Raw genomic sequence first — 17,549 nt, 5'->3', positions numbered from 1 at the left:
GTAAGATATCGCATAGATAACGATTCATTTGCAATTCGCGCAGGGAACTTCAATAGTTATGTTTCTGATGCAGAACGACGCTTGATCGACGCTTTTTAACGTAAAACACGTGAGATATCGCATAGATAGCGATTCGTTTGCAATTCGCGCTGGGAAATTCAATAGTTACGTTTCTGATGCAGATCAACCCTTGTTTGAAGCATTTTAACGTAAAACACGTGAGATATCGCATAGATAGCGATTCGTTTGCAATTCGCGCTGGGAACTTCAATAGTTATGTTTCTGATGAAGATCCACGCTTGTTCGACGCATTTTAACGTAAAACACGTGAGTTATCGCATAGATAAAGATTCATTTGCAATTCGCGCAGGGAACTTCAATAGTTTCGTTTCTGATGCAGATCCACGCTTGTTTGACGCTTCTTAACGTAAAACACGTAAGATATCGCATAGATAACGATTCATTTGCAATTTGTGCTTCGAACTTCAATAGCTATTTCTGATGCAGATCAACGTTTGTTCGACGCTTTTTAACGTAAAACACGTGAGATATCGCATAGATAACGATTCATTTGCAATTCGCGCTGGGAACTTCAATAGTTTCGTTTCTGATGCAGATCACCGCTTGTTTGACGTGTTTTAACGAAAAACACGTGAGATATCACATAGATAACGATTCATTTGCAATACGCGCTGGGAACTTCAATAGTTATGTTTCTGATGAAGATCCACGCTTGTTCGACGCATTTTAACGTAAAACACGTGAGTTATCGCATAGATAACGATTCATTTGCAATTCGCGCAGGCAACTTCAATAGTTTCGTTTCTGATGCAGATCAACGCTTGTTTGACGCTTTTTAACGTAAAACACTTGAGATATCGCATAGATAGCGATTCGTTTGCAATTCGCGCTGGGAACTTCAATAGTTTCTTTTCTGATGCAGATCCACGCTTGTTTGAAGCTTTTTAACGTAAAACACGTAAGATATCGCATTGGTAACGATTCATTTGCAATTCGCGCAGGGAACTTCAATAGTTATGTTTCTGATGCAGAACGACGCTTGTTCGACGCTTTTTAACGTAAAACACGTGAGATATCGCATAGATAGCGATTCGTTTGAAATTCGCACTGGGAACTTCAATAGTTATGTTTCTGATGCAGATCAACGTTTGTTCGACGCTTTTTAACGTAAAACACGTGAGATATCGCATAGATAACGATTCATTTGTAATTCACGCTGGGAAATTTAATAGTTACGTTTCTGATGCAGATCAACCATTGTTTGAAGCATTTTAACGTAAAATTATATATGTATGACAATAACCAAAATTAATAAGACCGACTAACAATTATACAATATCGAATATTATCCTATAACAAATATATATATAATCCAAATAGCATATAATATTAAAAAAATAATATACCATATATATATATTCCAAATAGCATATAATATTAAAAAAGAAATATACCACTACCTAAATAAACAAATTATTAAAAATTAAATAGCAAATAAGATAATTATCATTATATATTTCATAACAACAAAATTGATCAAACATTATTCTGATTCCGAAAAATAGACAAATATTTCAAGTGTAAAACTTTGTAAAAAATGATGATAATGAAATTCTGAAAAAAGCATTTCATAGCTAGAAAGCTCTACTTCGTTAAACAAATTACTATTTTATTTTACGATGCTACACGAATTTACATTTTTGAAAAGGATATTTTTTAAACGGAAAGGAAGCAGGAAAGCGCGACAAAGTATAGAGATTAAAATAAATAAAATATAAATTATTTAGATGATTATTTATAAAATATTTTAAAGATTTTAATTAGAAATTAAATGTATAATAAATTATGCTATACAAATATATATTTGTCTAGCATTTATTTCATTTAACTGTCAGTCAAAACTTTACACATTTTTATGTATCATATGAGAGTAATTATTAATCATTTATATTACTAAGTAGTCAAATCCGTACCTATTTTAAATTATTTTCATTTGGTATTTTTATTTATTAATTTTTAGTAACTAGTCATTTGAAAACACCTTTAAAATACTTCTTGAATAGTAAAAAATAACACAAATAAAATTTGCGCCGAACGTTATTGCGCCGACATCGTTATGACATGTCTTTTTCAACATTTACCGTGCCTTTGAGATAAATCCTAAGATTTACCAAGTGAATGGTGGTAAAAGTTCGAAATGAACGATGATTACAGAACTGTTCGGACTTTTACCATTAAGTGTTGGTAAATCTTAGGTTTTACTGGAAAATCTTAGGATTTACCGTAATTCGGGCTTTTACAGTAACATATATAATTTGTAAATCATTTTTTAATATTTTATGCTATGTACGTTATTATATCAAAATATTAGATGCCAGGTACAAAACCGAAATGCTTATATTTTCCAGCACTAATTAACTTTATATTTTCAGAAGCATTACGAGGTGTGCTCATCAGAGATCTACAATCGAGAGGTAAATAAGTGTGACCATGTTTGCGTAAAATTTGCAACATATGGTTAACAGTTGCCTGTGGAATACATCGTTCTGAAACCATCATTGGTAGATCTTCGTGCATACTAGTTTGTTTGAAATCATTATTAATAAATATTTCATCAATTATTGAATTAGATAAAGAATCGGATGTAGGTTCTGCCGAAAACATGTTATTTAAGAAAATTAAATCGTTATTATTGTTATTGTCATAATTATCATCATTATCATTATCATTATCATAATTATCATTATCATAATTATCATCATTATTATCATTATCATGATGGAAGTAATAAAGTATGCTTATGCGCACGTTTCTTGCAATAACCAATCACAGAACGTGACAGAAGTCCGCCATGCTTTTTAAATTTTGGTAGGAGATTCAAATTGTGTAATTATTTAAAATATGTTTAAATGTCGTTATGAAAGTAAAAAATTGTAATTGTCACTTGAATCGCCATTAAATCTAATTATTTTTTTAAAATTACAATAGAGAATTAAGAAATATAGAAAAAAGAAATGAATTACACGGCATGTTAATGGTGAAATAATTTCGATTTATACTGTTTGTTACATCTTGCACTAAAAGTTTGAAAAATGATGTCGCAAAATTGTTGCATATTAAGAAATGAATTATTTATCGCTTTTCGCTTATTTTGTCACTTCTTATTCTCTGAAAAGTAGATTGTAAAATTAATTAATATAAAATGACATACCATTACAGTTTGTAAAAATATTATTTATTAAATATTATTATTTTAATTAATTTTAATGTAAATCACATCATATTACAATGAAACAAATAAAATTTAGAACATAAAATGAAAGTAACGAAACGAATGACAAGGACATATTACAAGAACATGAATTAAATTGTAATATAAATGCTATCATATTACAATGAAACGGATAACATTTCGAGTTTAAAACGAAAGTAACAAAACGATTAAAACATCTGTAACATCACATATCACAGTTATAACGACTATTTTGCAACGCAAATAAATTTAAAATTTATAAACTTTTTTGTTTGTGAATATTGACAGTTTCTTATTTGTTTTTAATTTAGAGCTTTCTGTGGAAATATTTTTGTTCAGTATCCTCATTCTTATGTATGTTCGCGTTCGTACTAAACAAGACACAACTTCACTAGGAATATCTTTTTCCATCATTCGTTTTAATACTTTCTCAGTAACAGTTTTAAAAATCCAAGGACCTTTCTGCAATGTTCCTGCTCCGTGAAATTTTTCAAATTCCACATTCATTACGTTCGCAACGTTCAGTAAAGAAACTGAAGGAGTAATAAGTCGTCCTCTAGATATATAGCTAATCCAATCATCCTCGGTGTTCGTGGACATTGCAGTACACGTTCCCAAAGATGGATATTTATTTCTAAATTTGAATGCTACGTATCCAGCAACGTATTTCAGTCCTTCATCTTCACAAATTGTACCATTGTTGAATTCTTCGAATTGTTGAAGTAAATCTAATTCTTCTGAGATTTGAGTGTAATTGATATCTATAACAGATTAAGGACAATGCCAAAAAGAAAGGACAAAATAAAGATTTTAACAACATGTAATACGTGTAAACCTGTTAACCACTCTTTTATTATGACACTTTTATATCTTTTAAAATATAAAATTTTCATTTACTATATTGCAGTGAAAAACCTACACTAAGATACCTTGAGTCATTGGTTAAGAGATTTCAGAAGTGGTAACGTAATTTCTCACCTCCATAGGGAAAAATTATTACAATTTCTAACAAGCTATTGACACGTAATCTCACCCAATGTACAATGTTACTGTTTAAAAGCAATGATCAATAATTACGATTAGATATAAACTGTTGTAAAATGTTATAATTTTTCACTGAGCGAGGTTCGCGGTTTTTTGCCATAAATATAAAAAGAATAAAAAGTAATGGAAGAGATTCAAGTGCTGAGAACCTGGCATAGGAAAAAATATGTAAGTATCCTCCTATATTTTTATCCTCCAAAAATGTTCTCAGCGTTTAAGGGGCAGTCGAAGTAAGCTCCAATTGTATTTTTTGTTTCACAACTGCACTTCTTAACGAAAATCGATGTCACATCTTATACAGATAATGTGATAGCTATTTCAAATATTACTCTCGTAATTTTTTATATATTTATATAATTTTTTAATCATATACAAATAAAAAAACTTTAACTGACCTTTAAGTCTTGTAATTTATTTGGAATGACGATGTTACCACAGCGAAGATCACTCTTATATTCATCACTTTCTTCGTCACAGTCTTCACGCGCAACATTGCTGAAACTACTCTCATTATCACTTGGTTGCTTCGTATGAGTATCTGTTATTATGAAATCTTCGTCAATCCCACTAGTTAGGCACACTTCAAAGATGGAATCGTCGCCAGCACTTGTGTCACTCCCCACTGTAAAAAAATCTGCGGAATGCTTTCCTAGTATATACCATGGTGGAAGTAATAAGGTGTGCTCGTATTGCGGACACATTTTCGTCTGTTCTGCGCATCGTGACAAAAATCGTCCATTTTGAACTCATACAAATAGATTCTTGTGTCGGTGTGTTTCCGTGAGTTAGTACACAGTCAAAAGTGCAAAACATGGCTGACTTCTGTTACGTTCTGTGATTGGATATTGCAAGAAACGTGCGCATAAGCACACCTTATTACTTCTACCATGGTATATACCTTCTCAATCGATAACGAATATCCAAGGCTGTTGGCTTATCGTTTGTAGCTCCCATTGCTCGCAAGTAGGAAAACAAATTTTCAAGCACGTCTTGATTCAAACGATTTGTCATAATATAAGACATGTCAGGGTAGAACCTTTCTTTTAAGTCATTGAAAAGATTTACCAGCGAAGAATTACTAATGATAATTCCCTTTTGAAATGGAACCAACGTCTTCCATTTGCCGACTCTCATTTCTGTAATTGTTGACGTCATTTTTCGAAGAACTTCATTTTGTTGATAAAGATCTACGCCATAACCATGTATTCCAGGATGAGCTCCGTATTTTCCAACGCTGTTGAAGACATCAAATCATTGAAGACACCAATCATTCACCATTCTTACGAACGCAGCGGTTTTTTCCCATTCGAGACAAGCATCCATGATTCCACGCGAACCACACCATTCGATCGCAGCCGCATTTGTGGCTGAAAATAGCTGAGTAGCAAGCTTGACGTTTTGGCGTTGTGGTCCGGTTACGTTTAAATGAGTTTCAGATAATTTAAACGCAATTTTTAACTCGCCACTGTTAATTTGCAAGAGCCTCGACAGAGCGGCAGAAGTTACGTGATGTCCATCTATGTGAAACTCGGAATCTAGGAAATGATTACGTAGTAACTTTACGAGGTGTGGAACATCAGCGAATACATAGATCTTGACAGAAGCTTCACAAGGATGCATGAAATATGTCTTGTGATGTTCATCGTGTCCAACATTCAATGATTTCCATAACTTTTGATTGGCATTACCTAGGTCGCTCGTCATAGCAAAAACAGTGTAACCACTTGCATGTAATTGGGTTATGACGTCTATTAATAAATCTTTTGTTACATCCTGGTTAAACCCGTAATAAACGGGCTGTTTCCACTTTTTAAATATTCCGCGTGCAATAAGCACTTGACACCTTTTGTGAGGACCAACGACTCGTTCAGTTTTTCTTTCGATTTGCATTTGATTTGTTAAATAAATCTCATCAAAACAAATTACTGTTGATCTCTCCATTCCGCGTCATCCTGCTAGTTTTCACTTTTATTATGGACAAAACGTCAGTCAGAATGCCTTCGTTGATGTTAAAATCAGAAATCCACTTGCGAAGAGTGGACGGTGCAGGCAAGGGAATCTGCTTCAACTTCCTAATATATCTATATGCTTTTGGACTGATGCTCTTGAATGATATTGCTGCGGCAATATCTTCTTGAGACCAGCGGATCTTCTGCTGTTTTGTGTTCATGTACATTCTTATTTGAGCCGGTGTAAAGAAGGGACTAAGCATGTTTTTAACTTTTTTTGCAACATTTTGCTGCAGTTGTTTTTCTTCGCTTATTTATTGTTGCCAATCGACGTTTTAGTAACTTCGTCTCAGAAACTGAAGCAGCAAGTGCTTTTTTAAGTTTTCTGTTTTCTTCTTTCAACAGAAGCATCGCATCGCTTTCCTGTGCCACATCTATAAAAGCAGAAAAACAAAAAAGATACACAACGTAATTTTTGTAACAATCGGTTATACATAAGTAATTTATATTAACATAAATATGAAAAGTGTATATAAAATTTTATAAAAAAGTAACAAATTAAAAAGTAAAGGTTATGCAAAAATTACAAATTTAGTAACTTGAAAAGTATAATATATGAAAAAAGCAAACTTACATTTTACTCTTCCTTGTTGACCCAGACGTGCTTGAAGTTACTGTATTGGACAAAACAGAGTTACATGCTACACTCTCTGCCTGTATAGAAGTGCAATCAATTCGTTCATTCTTTGTACAAGTCGATCTTCTTACTGTCATAGAATGTGATAAAGTCAAATTTTCATCGTTGCTTGCGACAGCAACTAGCTGTACGAAATTTGACTCGTAAGGTTGATCCCGATTTGTACCATGATCAGTGCCTGTCACATTTCTCTGTGTATCATCTGTTCCTACAAATCGTATCATTCATATTATAATTCAATACTTATGTTATAAATGATTTTTAATTCACAAACGTGTACTTATAATTTAGGTTACATTTAGTAACATGTAAAGTTATGAATATTTCAGAAATTGTATTGGACTATTATGGATAATATGTCAGGACTTGAAATATTGTCAATACTTACTCGATATTTTACTCAATTCTGTGTTGACACTATGATCTACTATCGATGCCATTGGAACCGCATCAGGAAGTAGTTTTTTTGAGACTCTTCCCGAGTCTCCTACTAAATTTTTAAGCCATGTCTTATCTTCGAATTGATCAGGTAGAAAATGTTCTGAACAAACTCGAGTTGCAAAAAACGTTACATAATTTTTATATATTTTACACATGCAAATTAATAAATATCTTATACATTTTTACAAAGCATGTAGCACGTTTTTATATTATTTACAAGTATTTTTCAAATTCATAAACAAAAATCATACAATAATATTGTACACTTACCAGAAGTAGGGTTAATGTTCTCTTTGCAGAAAACTTTCCACTTTTCTATCATTTCCGTCTTCTTGGGAAATCCCAAAAAAGTAATGTTTCGGTTTTTTGCATTTCGTGTGTTGTTTTTACAATTTTTTATTGAACACGACGGCATTATTTACGAATTTTGCACTTTTGACTGTGTATTAACTCACGGAAACACACCGACACAAGAATCTGTTTGTATGAGTTCAAAATGGACGATTTTTGTCACGATACGCAGAACAGACGAAAATGTGTCCGCAATACGAGCACACCTTATTACTTCCACCATGGCATCCAGCGTTGCAAGCTAATGGCTCTGGCAGACCAGCGCGATTTGCGACACGCGACGCGCGATTATCCAATAGGCGTTTACAATTTTTTGAAAAGACGTACGCCTATTGGATAATCGCGCGTCGCGTGTCGCAAATCGCGCTGGTCTGCCAAAGCCATAACGCGAGCCGTCGCGAGCTTGACGAAGATCACGTGATCTTCGGCCAATCCACAAATACCGAGATTGATTCCGATATGTTGTATAATTAGAATATAATTTATTATATAGATAATATAAAGGGATTATATAACATTATTATATTTGCGAAATAAATATTTTTGTAGAGAATAATTAAAAATTTGAAAATTACAAGAATTGATACTCTGATCAAAGTAATATATTTTGCAAGAAATTAGGAGTTAAGGGAGTTAAGGGAGTTTGCAAATGCTAGTTTGCATTGTCACGTATTTTTTTTTCCCACGCCGGAGAGCAGCGGCGGAATACGCGAGCAAACACCGGAATTACGCGCGAGACACGCGTGAGCGACGATATAACCAATAGATACCACCAATCGCGAATTTGGGCGCCAGACGCGATTATACCGATCGCGTCGCCGGGTACACTATTTAACGCTAGACGCGGATGCACACCACGCGATAGCTTCTCAGAACGAAACACGAAATCGTCGCTCGCACGCGGCCAGCTAGCTCCTCTAACCGGTAGAGGGGCGGGGTAGCGGAGACAGGGACGAAGCGGCTCTCTTACTGGAGGAGACGAGTAGGCGAGAAATCAAGTACGATCAGGCCGATATAACGGGCAGAAATAACATGTATTGTAGCATATGACAGAGACAGAGTAGCGCCAAACGCGAAGAAATTATCAGTCGAAGCAAGCAAAGAACGGAAAAGAGGAAGAGAGTTGACGAAAACGAATAAGCGGAACGCGAAAATCTTCTTGAATACTACAATGCTTACGCTAGCGGCGCGAACAACGGCGGTTGATCCCGCGCGGAACGAGACAGCCAATCACGCGCGCTCGGAACAGCGCGGCGAAAACACACTCGTCGAACTTTCGCTAACGGACAGTAATTAACTCAAACGCAATACAATCAAAGATACCCGGTGACGGCAATACCGTCGTCGCGGTCACAATGCACAATTCTCTCGAAGACGCGCGACACGACAACGCACCGATAACGCGAGCGGTCGTGTGATCACGGCCGTAACACGACTCGCGCACGTGCGCGAGTGCTTTGCGGCTTCCCGGGAAGCCGGTCGTCCGCGAGCTTCTACGGCGGGACAGCCAACGTACACGCGGCAGCCGACAGCTGGGTGCCTCGACAAGATCTCACGCTTGAGGTGGAGAGCCGACCAAACACTAAAAGGGTGCGTTCTATCGCCACGCGGCGGACGCACCTGCACACTAACCCAATGGCTCCACCTCAGAGCGCGAGCCGGTCGACACCGACAGCTCGTGGCTTTACACGAAGGTTAGAGGGTCACCTCGACTTCCGCACTCGTCCTCCTCCGGGTCCTCGGGTGTCCTCTCGTTCCGACGACGCTCGCCAAGGCCGGGCACTCTCACCGATATCCGAGATCCGATAGCTCGCTCGCCGATAACCCTCGCTCGGATTCGTCCCGCACGCGCTCAGTTCGCCGGGTCGCACGCAAAAGCATGGGACTGCAACTTCATGTTAAACGATGGAAACGGTGGGAACACAAGCGATCGACGCGATCCAAGTGGCCTGGCCTTGATACTACATGATTCTCTATATATATATATATATATATATATATATATATATATATATATATATGGCTACTCTACATTAATTTTAAAGTCTTCGGCCCACACTTAGAATTTTTATTGATAAATGTTTTTAAACATATAATATATATAACAGACATTAGGTGCAATTAAATAAGAGGTACAAAAAAAGAGTAAATTAATTAATGTTACATAGAAATATATTTTTATTTCACAAAATAATGACAAATATACATTACTTAATTTTTATTTATAACTAAACTTACAATTATAAAATCTTCCAAACGTTTTAATAAATTCTCACTTAACATAATAGGCAAGAACATAAACCAATTATGTAGCGTATGTCAAAACAGAATTTGTGCCTGATCACTTTAATCACTTTCCAACTTTCAATAGTTGCAACTTGCCATTCTGACCTTTTCTATCGTTGCCACATAGTCACAATCGTTCTCTTGGTTCTCTTCTTCTTAGGTTAATCACGTGATCACGTCCCACTCGCTATACATGCGCGCGCATACATTCATCCCCGATCCTGCCTGGCCCGGTTGTTTCCTGCTTTTAGATACTGCCTGCACTCCCGTGCGCAAAAGCCAAGAGGATCGCGCTCGATACGCGATCGATGGGCGCTACCCCTCCCACAGGGTGCGCGATATCCTTGCGCCTAGCGGCGCGGCCTATCAGCGGCCGCCCTTATCTAGCCGTGACGTCACGGCAGCGCAGTGTCGGGTCTCCGCAGGTGTCGTGCGATCCCCGTCGGCATCCGATATCCTCGCCGCTCTCGTCGTCCTCGTGGACGACAGCAGCAGAGATTTCCCGCGACGATTCTTCGCCGCTACCCTTCTCGACGGACAGCCGGCATTCGACGGCCCTTGTCCTGGCCGTTCGTCCGCCCTGGCCTGTCCCTCGGCTGCGCCAATTGCGAGCCTCTCTTGCGTGGCGCATATCTGTCACCACGTCGAGGCTCGTCCTTCTCTCCGCCGTCGGTTTTCCGTGCGCCGGCCCTGGACGATCGCCTTCTCCTTATCCTGCTGCTGCCCATCCTCCTTGCTGCTGCTGGCCCTTAGGCGACGTTTGTCGAGGTGCCCGCGGATACATGAAATGAGCCGCAAATAAATAAATGAAATCAATACTCGCCGCAGTCCCGCCGGAGATTTCGCTCTCTCGCTGAGTGCCCGACCCGGTCTTACGCGCCTCCTTGCGCTATGCTCAGGCGGAGGACGAAGTGGCGAGGCAGATAAAACTGCCACGTCACAGCATATATATACATATAACCCATACAGCACAGAGAGATTGCAGGAACACTGCAGAATGATTTCATTGAAACATTGTAATATTGCATTTTGATTGCGAAATATTGCTGCAACATTGCTGGAAGATTGCAGCAACATTAAGATGTCCGCTTTTTGAAATATTGCATTGAAACATCCCATTTTTCCAAAATATTCATATAAATATTATTACATCACATAATTCCAATAAACAAAACAATATTTGTGTGACATTTTAAAAACATTTTTCGCAAAAAAAATCTCGGAAATGTTTTTTTCGGAAATTTTCAAGCGGTCACCCATCCAAGTCGCGACTCTGGTGAACGTTGCTTGACTTCCGTGATCGCTGCGAACTGGGGGTCGATTGTGTATCTTTGTCGACTTTTCTCACTTCTCGTATTTTCATCTCACATGAAAAAATTCGCGCGATTGGCTATGAGCATAGTGAAAATGCGATATCCCTATGCTCACGCGAGTGAAAATTACAAATGAGAGTGCGAGATGAGAGCAATGGTAGAATACATAAGTTGTCTATTCTACCATTGCTCTCATCTCGTGGTCCTTCTTAAAGGCTTATGTAACATCATGATGTAAGAAGAAAGGTGAAACAAGTAACCAGATGCGCAGTAGACCATACTCTAGACCAATCAGAAGTGGGTCCAAATTTTAAGATTCAATATGGCTACGGCTCCGGTACTGAGACGTATTTATACTTGTATTTATACGTGAATTGGAAATAATCGGTGAATCGGAGAAATTCAAAGCTACTAAAAAAGGAAGAACGTGAAGGTAAAGTTAAGACTTTGTACATTAATGAAAATTGTGATAATTGTTATTTCAAATTTTTTAAACTTGAGGCTTGTTTTCTATTCCTGCACTAGACTGCACTGGAACGTTCCTTCTTGCTTTCGCTAACTTTGAAACATCTATCTATTTCATTTTAAGTGTACACTTATTTAGAGAGTTCAGGAACAGAAAACAAACGGTTGGATTAGAAGAAATTTGAAAAATTATAAGAATGAGCTTATGTCTATGGCTAAATTGTTGTATTTCATGTTTATAACAACAGTGTTTATTGAAACAGTAATTTGTGTTAAAGATAACAAATTTCAAGTATTTTTACATTTTTATATTTATTTTTTTTAACAACATCTACAATTTAAGTACGTGTGACTACATATAATTGTTTCGTATTCAAATTGCGCGGATATATTTGGACCCAAATTTCATTGGTTCACCACATCAAGCCACGCCTCTTACCGCGCATCGAGTCGCCGACGATGCGCGTTGTTTCACCTTGTTTCTTACATCATGGGTGGGTCAGCGCGGTCGTCGCTTCTGATCTTCTGCTACGTGGTTAGAAACTCATAATTAAAAACTTTTCATAATGGAAAAAGTTTCATTATATGATCCAGAAAAAGATATAGTTGTAGATGTTTATCTTTCTCCGGAAGATATTTTACGTGCGCAACGAGGTGACATATTTTTTAAAAATGTTGTAAAACTACTTTTTTTAAAATTAGCTTAAAACCTTACTTTATAGAATGTGCTATATTTTAACTTAATATTTTCTTGGACTTTAAATATGGCCTTTGCAACGTCTTTATTAAATGCAGCCACAAAAGATAAAAAATTGACAGAAAAAACAACTTTTATCGAACCAGACCTAACCCAACAAATCACTGAAACAAATACCGAAACAGAAACTGAAAATCAAAATGATGACAATAGTATGTTAATTAAATAATTTGTTTATTTTGTTTTAAATTAAGGCCCTTAGCAGAATGGTTGACACATAATTTTAAAATAAATGTTACGATTTAAATCTTTGTCTTTAGTAAAGCACAATAACTATTTTGTGTCTCAAATCTTAAAGTAAAAAGAGATTTTATTCGTAACTTAAGACTTGAGACACAAGACAGTTATTGTACGTTACTAAAGACAAAGATTTAAGTCGTAAAACTTGTCTTAAAATTATAAGTCAACCATTTTGCTTAGGCCCTAACATTGATTAAACCAGTTGATCTTATGTTTAATGTTTATTTTAGGTTCTTTATATAGATGGTCAACAGCTGCTGTATTGCTATTGTTAGATACATATAAAACATTTGAAGATAAATTTTCTAGTGGAAAATATTCACAAAAAAAATCTGGGAGGAAATTAGTGATGTTCTAGCTGAAAAAGGACATATGATCACGGGACCACAATGTGCAGCGAAATTGAGAAGCCTGAAAAAATCTTATAAAAGCGTTAAGGATCACAATAGTCGATCAGACAGTGATAGGCGAACTTGGCAGTTTTATGAGGTACAGGAAAACTTAGATTAAAATGTAGTGAAAAAAGTTGATTACAAATTCTTTCCATTGCTTTAATACATATGTATTTTGTAGATTCTGGATGAAATTTTTTCAAAAAGAGCTTGGTGCTCACCAATCGCCGTTGCATCATCAACAGAACTTTCCATTAAGCAGGACAAAGGGCCTACATCTGGTAAATTTAAACATGAACTATCTATATTGTGATTTTTATATATTAGTTGGAAAATTACTTTTGAGATTTTTTTAATTTTATTGCCTTATCTAATTCTTTTCCTAATTGTCATATTGCATTAATTCTAATGATAAATATGTAAAATATTAAAATTTTATTCAAGTATTTAGGATTAAATTCACAGTTTTTTTCAGACCTCAGTATATGTTTGTCTCATGTATTACGTCGAACCATACGTGAGATAAAAACATACTGAGATCCGAGAAATTTATAAATTTAGACTTTAATAAATACTTTTTTTGTAGATTCATTAACAGAAAATCTAGTCCTAAAGGAAAGAAGTCTTAATAGAAAAGAATCATCAACATCTAAAGAAAACATATGCAATATTCTTAAGAAGAGGCTTATTCAAAAAAATGAACAAGAAGAAGCAAAAGCCAAAAGGCATAAAGAAAGAATGGAAATGGACGAGAAATTTCTTCAAATTTTGACCAAAATAAGTGAGAAACAGTGAGTGCTTTATATGAGAAACTAATATTTTTCCGTTGATTTTTAAAATCATCATATTAAAACTCTATTCTATAAGATGTAACTTTATATTTTTCCTATTTTTTGTTATTTAAATTTATTCAAATTTTATTTCATTTATATAGTTTACTTAAAATGCTTATTTCTAAGCATAATATATTAAGAATGACATTGTTTTGTGTGATATAAAAAAATATTAATTTTATTCTTCTACGAGAGTTAAGACTAATGTTCAATATATATCTTTAAGACTAATGTTCGTTATATAATAATTGCTGTGTTATCACATAAGTTTACATTATAATTATTACTATATCTGTAATTAGGTTAAAAAATGAAACAATTTTATTTTTTTATTATAATAATTTTAAGTGTATTTTTATAAATTTGTAAACTTATAACTGTAAAGAATTCATAATTAAATTTCTTTTAGCAATTCTACCAGCATTTTGGTTTCCTGGAGGCAAAATAATTCCTTGATTTCCGTCATGTTCTGATAAAGTTGGAAGAATGGTGATTACTTCAATTTCATCACTTCTTAATGTACAGATATTGTGGATCACACAGCATGCAATCACATATTCCGCCATTAGGTCTACTCTTGACATAGGTAGACAATGTAATAAACTCCTCATATGCCCTTTTAAGAAACCGATGCATCTTTCGACTGTCACTCTGGCTGCTGACAAGCGATAATTATAATTAATCTGTTTCGCTGTGAGGTGTCCATTGCCTCTGTAAGGAGTTAATAAGTGTTGATGAATTTCATATGCGGCATCTCCCAATATGTGACTGGAAATTTCTCTTCGTCATTCAAATAATTTGCTACCTCTGATTGACGAAAAACTCGTTGATCATGGACTGAGCCCGGATAACAGTGTGTGATCAACGTTCTGTGATCACACACCAACTGTAAATGAAAATGCAAATGTACAAAACCAAACATTTCTAAAAGACTAATTGTGATCAATAGATATTTATTACCTGTAACTGTATAGAATGAAAGCCTTTACGGTTGATATAATCGACAGAGTTTTCTTTTGGCGCATCAATCCGAATATGGATACCATCTATGGCCCCAACAGTTTTTGGAAAGCTACTGCTTTCCTCGAATCCTCGCATAACCTTTATAGCTAGATCACCAGTAGGCCATTTAATAAATGTGGAAGATTTTAAGAAAAGTCCATGTGTGACTCTTCATACAGCTCGAAGTGCAGTTGCTCTTCCAACATTAAATCGGTCGCAAACAGATCTTTAAGGAAGAAATTTATTAAAAAATGTTTTTGTTGTAAATTAAAAATTTTATTCATTATTTTTAATTTTTCATTACCTGTAGGAGTCCATGGTTGCCATTTTCCAAATAGCAATCATTAATTGATGATCAGGTGGGATCATTGGACATCCTTTTATTTTTCTTACTAAATAAGGTAGAAGCATTTCTAAAAGACATTTAAACGTTGCTCTTGACATTCTGTAGACAAGAAAAAAATGTTAATATTGGCAACTGTACATACGTGTTAGCACATATGGATATTTGAATAAAATGTGTAAAGTTGCGTATTGTTACTAACCTAAAATGACTTTTAAATTCGTGTCCCATATAACTATTTACAACATTAATGTAATTTGGAATTCGCGAGCAAAGTTTACGTTTTTTCTTTTGTTGATACAACACCCACTCGTCATCAGAACTTGAGTTTTCAGATTCTGATTCGTAAGTTCTATAGCGCTGTGTAATAATCATGGGACTGCAACTTCATGTTAAACGATGGAAACGGTGGGAACACAAGCGATCGACGCGATCCAAGTGGCCTGGCCTTGATACTACATGATTCTCTCTCTCTCTCATATATATACTATATATATATATATATATATATATATATATATATATATATATATATATAGCTACTCTACATTAATTTTAAAGTCTTCGGCCCACACTTAGAATTTTTATTGATAAATGTTTTTAAACATATATAACAATATATATAACAGACATTAGGTGCAATTAAATAAGAGGTACAAAAAAAGAGTAAATTAATTAATGTTACATAGAAATATATTTTTATTTCACAAAATAATGACAAATATACATTACTTAATTTTTATTTATAACTAAACTTACAATTATAAGATCTTCCAAACGTTTTAATAAATTCTCACTTAACATAATAAGCAAGAACATAAACCAATTATGTAGCGTATGTCAAAACAGAATTTGTGCCTGATCACTTTAATCACTTTCCAACTTTCAATAGTTGCAACTTGCCATTCTGACCTTTTCTATCGTTGCCAATAGTCACAGTCGTTCTCTTGGTTCTCTTCTTCTTAGGTTAATCACGTGATCACGTCCCACTCGCTATACATGCGCGCGCATACATTCATCCCCGATCCTGCCTGGCCCGGTTGTTTCCTGCTTTTAGATACTGCCTGCACTCCCGTGGTAATAATGACCTTGTTTACACCAGAGAGAAAACTGAGAGAGGACATGGCGAGCCTGAGGTCTTTCCGTCCACTGGCGCCTCTATGTGCACAAAACGTGCACATGAACTACGTAGCCAATGTGTATGATTCCCGTCGTTATGTGCACGATTTTGCGGTTCCGTTTCGTGCTACTTGGTAATGTCGGCAATTTTGTGGTTCTCTTCCGTGGTACATGAAAGAGCGAGAAGACACATTAGTTAGGTAAAAACGGACGATCAATCTTTGTCCGTCCTTTGTCTCGCCATCGGCTAGAGAGAGAGAGAAACATTCGCGGTTGTAACACGGAGCGAGCCGAGCGAGCGACGATGTTGTCTCTGCGAATACCCTCCTCTCCTCACCCCCTCTCACCCATCTCGTTTTCCACGTTACATTTTCAGCCGTAAAATTCTGAAAGAGGATTTCGGGCGACTTCTGGCAGGGACGTAGAGAGACCGGAAAGCGCCCACTCTTTATAAATGTTTTTATATTTTGTTATAATGGTATATGCGCGCATATGTATAATTTAGAAATAATACGCGCATATTTAATATTGTACAAAAAATAATAATAAGAAACAAATTAAAACAAAATACAGCAACAAAACAAAAAATATGCGAAGAATAAGAGCACAAGAGAAAATAAAAGTAATATAATAATAAAGACTAATAATCATTAAAACTATTGAAAAAATAAACATAATAACCAAATAAATAAATCGTTTTAAAAATTTCTCCCCTTCTATATATCCTATACTATAAATTATAATAATAGAAGAAATTAAAAAAATTACACTAATAAATATTATTCTCACTCAATCCAATAAAAAAATCAACTCCATATTTATAGAATTAACACTTAAAAATATTCATTCTATTATCATTCTAAAATCATAATAATACAATAAAATACTCATATTAAATATAAAAATAAAACCCAAAAACATAAAAATAAAATAAATATAAATATTAATTATAATAATCTAAGATACTAAATTAGTATATCATTATTTCCACAAAATAACATTTTTTTTAAACTACTCAAATTATTCCGCAACCTTATATTAAT

At 35.1% G+C, this 17,549-nt stretch overlaps 2 protein-coding genes and 1 pseudogene across 6 annotated transcripts; 1 reads left to right on the top strand and 2 right to left on the bottom strand.

Moving 5' to 3' along the window:
* Positions 1-3,052: 3,052 nt before the first annotated feature.
* On the bottom strand, positions 3,053-7,987 carry LOC105204763 (transposable element P transposase). Of its 4 annotated transcripts, none has more exons than XM_039456443.1 (5): positions 7,676-7,987; positions 7,353-7,514; positions 6,902-7,172; positions 4,714-6,701; positions 3,053-4,035 (listed from the first exon to the last, which is right to left on the bottom strand). In XM_039456443.1, the coding sequence occupies exons 1-4, from the start codon at positions 7,818-7,820 to the stop codon at positions 6,644-6,646; spliced, it is 636 nt and encodes a 211-aa protein (XP_039312377.1). In that variant the 5' UTR covers positions 7,821-7,987; the 3' UTR covers positions 3,053-4,035; positions 4,714-6,643. The 4 variants fall into 4 exon arrangements, with proteins under 4 accessions (XP_039312377.1, XP_039312378.1, XP_039312376.1 ...); XM_039456444.1 differs by having other exon boundaries at positions 7,353-7,505; positions 7,676-7,985; XM_039456442.1 differs by lacking the exons at positions 6,902-7,172; positions 7,353-7,514; positions 7,676-7,987 and having other exon boundaries at positions 3,053-4,631; positions 4,714-6,643.
* A 4,290-nt stretch (positions 7,988-12,277) lies between these two features.
* Positions 12,278-14,450, top strand: LOC105206978. Of its 2 annotated transcripts, XM_039456561.1 has the most exons (4): positions 12,278-12,474; positions 13,048-13,306; positions 13,391-13,490; positions 13,796-14,450. In XM_039456561.1, the coding sequence occupies exons 2-4, from the start codon at positions 13,190-13,192 to the stop codon at positions 14,002-14,004; spliced, it is 426 nt and encodes a 141-aa protein (XP_039312495.1). In that variant the 5' UTR covers positions 12,278-12,474; positions 13,048-13,189; the 3' UTR covers positions 14,005-14,450. The 2 variants fall into 2 exon arrangements, with proteins under 2 accessions (XP_039312495.1, XP_039312496.1); XM_039456562.1 differs by lacking the exons at positions 13,391-13,490; positions 13,796-14,450 and adding an exon at positions 12,543-12,729 and having other exon boundaries at positions 13,048-13,191.
* On the bottom strand, positions 14,362-16,953 carry LOC113005766 (annotated as a pseudogene).
* Positions 16,954-17,549: the final 596 nt, after the last annotated feature.

This window comes from Solenopsis invicta, chromosome 13 (assembly GCF_016802725.1).
Source record: "Solenopsis invicta isolate M01_SB chromosome 13, UNIL_Sinv_3.0, whole genome shotgun sequence".
In the NCBI taxonomy this organism is placed as follows: domain Eukaryota; kingdom Metazoa; phylum Arthropoda; class Insecta; order Hymenoptera; family Formicidae; genus Solenopsis; species Solenopsis invicta.
Note: the sequence above shows the minus strand (reverse complement) of the source record. Positions and strands in the feature narration are given on the sequence as shown.

Bases quoted from the DNA above. Each gene is read 5' to 3' on its own strand.
- LOC105206978 (XM_039456561.1), top strand. From the start codon at position 13,190: ATGATCACGGGACCACAATGTGCAGCGAAATTGAGAAGCCTGAAAAAA. The intron at 13,307-13,390 runs GTACAGGAAAAC...TGTATTTTGTAG, and splicing joins GAACTTGGCAGTTTTATGAG to ATTCTGGATGAAATTTTTTC. The intron at 13,491-13,795 runs GTAAATTTAAAC...CTTTTTTTGTAG, and splicing joins GGACAAAGGGCCTACATCTG to ATTCATTAACAGAAAATCTA.
- LOC105204763 (XM_039456442.1), bottom strand. From the start codon at position 6,259: ATGGAGAGATCAACAGTAATTTGTTTTGATGAGATTTATTTAACAAAT.